We start from the raw sequence: 8,048 nt of genomic DNA on the forward strand, positions 1-8,048 counted from the left end.
TTAACGTAGAAAGCTACACCCCCGCCCCTTTTATCTACCCGATCCCTCCTGTGCAGGGTATAGCCATCTGTACCCGTGGTCCAGTCATGGGTGGAGTCCCACCAGGTCTCTGTTATCCCTGTGACATCATAATTATTTGCATTGAGCAGGAGGTCGAGCTCCTCCTGCTTATTCTCCAAGCTCCTGGCATTTGTGTACAAGCAGACAAGTGTCCCCTTGGGGCTCTTGCCTTGCCCACAGATTGTACCAGGGCTGGGGCAGGGGTGGGCTCCCTTAAGTTCTTTGGCCTGCTGGCTTTGCAAGGGTCGCTCAGCAGGCCAGCAGTGGCGGTAGGCCCCCCGTCCCCCGGCGTGCTTAGTTTAAAGCCCGGTGGAGCAGGTCAGCCTGTCTGGCTGAGAAGAGCCTCCTCCCCAGGGGAGAGAGGTGGAGACCATCTCTTCCCAGCAGCTTGCTGCCTCTCTCGCCAAAGAGCGGGCTGTGGTCATGGAAGCCAAAGCCTTCCCTATGACACCATAAGTGTGATAAATGCATCTTATATCATGAAAATTATAATACACATGCATGAAAGGTTTGTGTTACTTTAAGGACACTTGCAAATATAAGCAGATAATGTATTTGCATGGTTTGTAGAAAGCTGAATTTGTAGCCAGTGTTAGTAAGTGAATGTAGTAAAGCTATAAGGAAGTGAATGTAGAGCTAGTGAAAAAGATGGATTTATTAACTAAGGAGAATAAAATGATTTATCCAAAGAACACGTACAGCAGTTGGCTGTCAGGGAATCTCCCCATATACTGTCTTGCCAGAACAAGTAAGTAGCTTGCTTTACTATCTGATCCTTGGCCTGTCTGAGACCTCCAGCAAAGATACCGCGTGTATCAATAGTCTTAGGGTGGGTCCCACTTTCTAGGAACTGTATGGAATTCACTGACTCCTTTCACACCTTAAGCCACTGAAAATGGTTAGATGGTTGCAAATTGCAACTGTTCTTGACCTGTACTGGATTTTAGCAAGTGTGCTGGAGTGGAAAGGTATTTGACTGCAGTTCCTTGAGCTTCCGCCTAAAAATAAGTTGACACATCTTTAGAAAGCATAAAGGACCCAAGAGTCAGAACACTTGGATTCTAGTACCTAGCCCTTATATTTCCTTTCTGACCCAGGGTATCTGACTTTAAACTTGTCTCTTTTTTTTTTTCTTCCCCCAAATATGTGTACAGTGACTGTGGTTGTGTGTGCAGAAGGACAAACTATGTGCATTTGAGGAATCTAATCCCTTAAGCAATAGTATCCAATCTTTTTGCCTGGCATGCCACAAGTTAAGCCCCAACCCTCCCAGAGTGCCACCCCCCCCCGCTTGAGAGTTTGTGTCCTGAGGTGCTGGAATGTGGGCAGGGAGAGGGAGGAGGGACAGGATTTAGCCTCTGGCTACACAGTGCAAAATGGGGACAGGACATGGCTGCAAACAAAGTGTTACTGCCAAGAGCCAGGCCAGGCCTTCCCTGGTCCTGCAACTGCTGCCACTTCATATGGTGTGCAAGGATCCAAAGCCCTCAACTTGGCAATAGCTGCAGAGCCAGCGAAGGGTTAACCTCGTTCTTGGCATTGACACCTCTTGGCACCATTGACTAGTGGCCCTTACTGTGCTCCAGGGCTAGAGGCTGGAGCCTTCCTGACTCGATTCTAGTGCCTCCCTTTACTGAGCACCTGGGGCCACATATCTGGGTTACCTCTACTGTAAGGGATCATTGTTTTATTGTCTGGAAAATGGGTGTAGGATTGCAATGTTTGCAAAACCTTAAGTTTCTGATAGAAGGCATCATAGCAGTGTAAAGTTGTTTTCTTGGGGTGGATTTTATCTTACCGATGAAATCATTGCCAAGCCATAAATCAAGCACATATGTCAGATGAATTACTTTTTTCCTTGTCCTGGCTGTGACTTTACATGTTGTCTTTGTAAACAAGCAGTTTATTCCATCCTTGTGTACTTTAATTGATGTTTTAGTGGGAAAACAGAATACCAGACAACCAAGACCAACAAAGCCAGAAGATCATCATCCTTTGAAAGGAGGCCCAGCAAGAGATATTCAAGGAGAACACTACAAATGAAAGGTAAATGGTAACCATCCATTGTGGGCACAGAGAGGTTCAAATATTGCATCCTGGTCTGAGCTCTGGGAGGTGATTTCCCCCCTCCTCCCCTTATCCTAACTGATGCTTTTCAGTCACTGCTCTGGACAGAATGCACTCTGTGCTTATCAGAGGGGCTGTGGAGCTTCCAGCTTGCTTGGCAGCTAAACCACTTGTAAAATAGTTTGTGTAGGAATGTAAAATACAAGACATCAGTTCAGTTAGCAGAACACTAGTAATTAAAGGTTGATCCCACCTTGAATCATTCATTGATGCTTTATATTTTCTGAATCATTCCAAAAGCCCCCATCCTTGAGAGACCCTGCACTCCTGTCTCCCTCCGTGCATCATGATAATTGCTCCATCTGGTGACGTATGTGCTGCTAGTTATTCTTCCTGAGATTCTCATGTTGTCATCTCCCAGTCTCGTATGTGCCTGGGATGACCTCCAGATCCCTTCTGAAATCCCACCATTTGAGCTGTTCCTTCCACAGCTCAGCTCCTGCTTTTTTCTCTTAATGCTATTCTCCAATTTAAGAATGTATTATCTGTGGTTCGTATGTACATATGTGTTTTGCAGTTTCTTCTTTACTGTTATGCTAGCCACTTTGTCTAATTTAGGTATTAAGGTCTGTTAGAGTAGGCCATGTTATCTTAATTTATCCATGTGTGCACGTATGGTAATACCAATACATATTTTAACTGATACTGCATGCAAATGGAGTTTGTAATTGGTCCTTTCCAATTTTTTTGCAGCAAATGTTACTAAACTTGAAGAAACAAGGTAAGAATAGATGCATTTTGAAGTTTCAGTTTATTTTATTTTCTGTATCTGTTGTATATAATTTAGCTTGTGTTAGTTCAGTTGTTAAGAACCACTGTTCATTTAAAGGGTGCTTATTCAGTTCTTGTAGATCCTTGCTAATTTTCAGTATAAAATTGCTGGTTTGAAGTGTCCCTCTTGTATTGAAGGGTGTTGCCAAACATGCTTCCTGGCAGGCAGAGATATTTGTGAATTCTGGAGTAACGGATTTATGACTGAACTCCAGTCCTTGCTGATTTACCAAATGTTGTCTAGAAGGGCAGTAGATTTTAGTGCTGCCTTGCAAAAGTCAGCCAAACAAGAATATGGTGATCTCTCCTTGCTGATGTCTCTGCTGTTATGTGATTTTTTTTTTTGAGCAGGTGTAACTCAGGAATTGGTAGGAATATTATAGAACAAGATGCATCCACTTTCTTTCCATTTTCATTTTAACTTGACCTGCAGTAATGAATGGGGGGGGGTTGCCCAGTGTTTTGAAGTCAGGCTTTCTTTTATGTTCTGCACTTGTAGAACGTGGAACACAGAGGTTGGTGCCCAGCTTACCTGGTCCCATGGGCCTGGAGGAGTGGCACGTGGGGCAGGTCTCCAGGCCAAATCTTGGTCACCCCTGATCTAGCACAGTAAGGTCCTTGACTGTGCTCCTAAGCACTGTTGCAGTATACATGAGCCTTACATTCTAAGGATCCATTCTCCTTCTGCTCAAACCATTTAATTTACTTCTCTGTCCCAATGGCACTTTCACATAAAGTTTCATGTCCAAAGGGAAAATCTCTGGTTTGGCCGTGGATCTTTTTGCTTGTAGGGCCAGGCTTCACATGCAGCTGGGGCAGTCCACCCCAAGGCCACACATATGGACTCAACTGGTAGGTGTATTTTCCCCTTTATACTTCCTCCATTCACCTCCCCAAGACTTGACCCAGGGACCTTTTGACTGAGTGGCCTCCATGTTGCTTCCCTAATGAGCCAGATTGTCATTAGGGAACCCTGTGAGGCTTTTCTTCTCCCCAGGCTCGCAGTCTCCACCATGCATATAATTTTACTGTATCAAGGGACTAAATTTTTTGCAAGATTGATGTGCAGCACTGGTGTAGTGCATTCCTCTCTTCCTTTTCATAAAGCTCATTCTTCATCCCGATTGGCTGCGTCTGCTGCTGTGTAGTTATTGTCCACCCCAGGGATGTTGAACTCATTTGGCCCACAGGGTGCAGTACTGGGATATGGCTGGATGAATGGTGCTTGGGCTGGATGGGGCCCATGGATCCACGTCCCACATGCTATATCCAGTGCCTATGCTGCCTGCTCTGGCTGGTCCAGGACGGCGCTCCACACAGTGCTTGCTCTGGCCATTCTGGAGCATGAGCCACATACAGTGTCTGCTCCAGCTGGTCCAAGGCAAGCACTGCATGGGTCTCTGCAGTGCGGGCTCCAGACCAGCTGGAGCAGGCACCATGTGAACCACAGTCCCAGACCAGCTGGAGGGGGGTGCTGCATTTGGCCTGTAGGGAGCTTCCCAGACTAACACCAGGTAGGTGCTACATGCAATATGGGTCCCAGAGTGTGTGCCGTGTGCAGCAGGCCCTGCATGCACCATGTGTGAGTTAGTTCAGGATCCAGGGCTAGCACTGGGGGCCGGAAGATGTGGCTCTGCAGGACACATCTCGGACCTGGCCTGGATCCTTGACATCCCTGGTCTAGCCAAACCAGGACATAGCTGGAGAATTGCAGTGTGCTCCTGTGGCTGCAGAAGGTTCCCCAGCATGTTGTGGAATGCTGATTTGTGCAATGTTATATCCGTGCTTATGCTTTTGTTCTGTTGTTCAAGACCTTGAGAGAGCAATATCTTGCCAGGTATAAATGCAAATCAGCATGCTGGTGTACCTGCAGTCGTTAAGCTGCACAGCTCTCAGTATGTGGTGCTAGATATCTCTTGAGCAAGACAGACAAGTTGTTCTTCTCCCACGGTGCCTCCCACAATATTCCCTAAGGGCCTCATCTCCAGTGCCAAATTGAATTCCTTTTAAGGCTGCCTAGATTATACTGAGTCAGTGGATCTTCCTCTAATAATCCAAAGCTTCCCCCTAAAAAAGCAAATTGAACCAAGTCAGAGTGCCTGTAGGGGCATTTTTATTTTAAAATTCCTGTTTGTAGATATTCTCCCCCGCATGTTAGATGTGTGCCTACTTAGTAACACCATGTAAATCCAGCTCACTTGGTTAAAAGCTAACGGTGACAACTGAGTGGATAAAACCAAGGAGAAATGAAGCTGAGTGTTGCCACTCTAATGACCTGTTAGAGCTGTCCACAAGCTACTGCAGACTGAAAATACCCATCAAAGCAATATGTGACGCATGAAAACAGTAAAAACCTGACTGGGTTTCACTGTGGCCTTGGGGTCAGCTTTTCACTACTGGTTTGGTATTGCAGATGCAAGGGGATATTTAATGTGGCAACCTCAGTGGGGTGGAGGCAGATGGAATTTGAAAGTAGTAAAAACGTAAAAGCATGTTTTACAGGGCACATAATGCCCAAAGAGACACGGTGTGTGCAACTACACACAAGTGGGGCAGGAAGGCAAGTGGAAATGGGTGCCCTAAGGAGTTTGATGGTGGAAGGATCTCTTCTCCTCCTACAGTAGGGCTGTCCAACTAGCAGCCTGTGAACCACATGTGGCACAAGGAATTAAACCATGGCTCATGGGGTTTGTTGATGTAGTTGCCACAGCCTCTATGCTGGCATGGCTCTAGAAACCAGGCAGTAAACGCTGCCACTGCTCACCCCTACACCTCATTGCCTACCACCCAATTCAGGGTCTGTTATCACTGCTAGTGATGCAGATCAGTAGCAGGGGAAGACGGGGAGCAACAGCATTGTTCACCTCTTGATTTCAGAGCAGTGTCAGTAAGCTGCCACCCTGCTGCCAGAGGTGGCTCATTTGGGCTACAGGAAGCCCCCTGGTCCAGATACGGTTTGTGGGGCCAAGTAAGTTGAACAGCCCTGCTCTGAGGTAACAATCGGAGCATGTGAAGTCCAGACTGGAGGAGGGGATCAGGTGGATATGAATGCCAAGCCATGGAGAGATGGTACAGCATATCCAGACTTTGAACTGAAAAGGGCAGGAACCTGCTAGACAAGAGAACAAGGTGGTTTTTGTTCCATCCTGGAATGGATGCTATAGTCTGGTATTGGAGCGGGGGCTGAGCTTTCAGGTTCTGGTCCTCCTCTCTTTACTCTACTTCCTCACTTTTTTACCCTTGCTTGTAAAGTGAAGATAATACTAATCTACCTCCCAACAATGTTGGGTGTTACAGTACTGAATTAAATATCTGTAAAGTACTTTGGGAATTTGTGAGTAGGGGTTGTATGCAGCTTGGTTATCAGTGCTAATAACTGCTCTTCACACTTTGTAATTACATCTTGCCAAGAAAGGCTCAAGGTGCTTATAGTAAGAGAACAGATGACTTATAAACCAGAAGAATGACAAGAGAAGGGAACAACTTACAAAAGAACTTGAATATGCACATAACACAGCTTTGTCCTCCTTCCCTACTATACTTTCACATTTTCAAGCCATCTTGGGGGCTAGAAGGGACAGTTGGATGCACTTGTCCCTGCCTAACCCTCATCTTGGTGTGGTGACCTGGCACATTCATCCCCAAAGCAGTAGATGCCCTTTCTGGAACTGTACACTCAAGCATCACTAATTAAAATGAGTCACAAAAGATTCATGTTGTTCTGTTCCTTTGTTTTAACTTGGCGTTGAGGAATGCACTGCTTGTACAAGCATTCCTCCACATTTTTTTTTTTAAAGTGCAATACTCTGCCGTTAGTGCCCTGAGCCTCCTCCCCTTGCAGAGATCTTGATAAGAAAGGAAACAGCTTGGATGATCTTTGTGACATTCATATATGGCTGTTGAAGTAAAAATGCTCCAAGTGTTTTTAAAATGCCTGTTGGAGTCAGTTTATTTAACTAGCACATCGGCATGTTGATTAGCGATTTGTTCCAGGTCAGATGCAACCAGGACATTAATAAAATGTAGTCAAAGCTGTTTTTTGAACTAGGGATTGGGAAAAAAAGCTTGTTCACACCTTGTTTGCTTGTATTTTTGTTGTTTTTTCTTCTCCAACTCTACCCTGAGGGAATTACTTGGCTGAGACTCCCAGTCCCCGTTGGGTTCCCTTCTGTACCATAGTTGCATCTATCTCCAACCTAAATAGATGGCAATTGAAGTGCTGGTTCAATATTGCTGATGTTCAGGGTATTTGCTGCTTTTCTAAAGCCCAGATTTCTACAGCTGCCTGCCTGCGTTAGGCTGTTTTTAATTAAACTAGCTGTTGTGGAGAAAACCATGAAAACGTTAAATGAGTGCAGATTAGAAACCTTCAAGGCAAATGAAAGAACTCAAAGCGCACATGCTTGCACACACACATCTATTCGTAATTATAAAAAATTATGATTTTTCAGGGGAGGAGGGAGCTAACTTGATCTTTTTTGCAGGCCTTGGTTGTGGCATAACTCTAGACTCATTCTGCTGGAACCTGTACAGAAGATAGGTTTATGAAATGTTGCTGTAGAGCTGTGCTGGTCATTCTTCTGGCCCTGGAGGCTGAATGAATGGCGTGGGGCTGTTCTGCAGATCCTGTGGGTGGGACTGGTCCAAGGACGAGATCCAGCATGGGGTCAGAGCACAGGGTTAGTCTGCAGGCCTCGTGCTTGGAAGAGCTCCCAGAGCCACAGCAAATAATGCTGCCCCTGCCCCTGCTCATCTGCCACCGAATTTCTGTGCCCATGGGGAGTCCCTTGTGCTGAATAAAATGACCCTGTGTACTGGATTCAGCCCCTTTGCTGGAGGTTGAACATCACTGCTTTACAATAATTGGACAAAATTGGCAGTATAGAGTTCCTTTTGCCTGGGCCTTACATCAAAGGTACGTCTAGTTAAATTAGGAAATCAGGCCAGGGGAACAGGAAAAAGTGTGAACTCTCAGTCTGAACAAATCAAGTGTGATAACAATGGTTCATTAGCGGCAGGTCCTGTCAGACCAACCTGGTGGCCTTCTACGACCAGGTCACCAAATCCTTAGACGCAGGGGGAGCAGTGGA

At 45.8% G+C, this 8,048-nt stretch overlaps 1 protein-coding gene across 2 annotated transcripts in view; it reads left to right on the forward strand.

Moving 5' to 3' along the window:
* EPB41L5 (erythrocyte membrane protein band 4.1 like 5) overlaps positions 1 to 8,048 on the forward strand; it is a 50,279-nt gene that overhangs the window by 34,125 nt on the left and 8,106 nt on the right. For both annotated transcript variants that reach the window (XM_019553872.1, XM_019553873.1), the window contains exons 12-13: positions 2,000 to 2,106; positions 2,881 to 2,908. In XM_019553872.1, coding sequence (XP_019409417.1) covers positions 2,000 to 2,106; positions 2,881 to 2,908 — 135 coding nt within the window. The remainder of the gene's footprint in view (positions 1 to 1,999; positions 2,107 to 2,880; positions 2,909 to 8,048) is intronic.

The sequence above is a fragment of the Crocodylus porosus genome, unplaced genomic scaffold, assembly GCF_001723895.1.
Source record: "Crocodylus porosus isolate Cpor-Errol unplaced genomic scaffold, CroPor_comp1, whole genome shotgun sequence".
Taxonomy (NCBI): Eukaryota; Metazoa; Chordata; order Crocodylia; family Crocodylidae; genus Crocodylus; species Crocodylus porosus.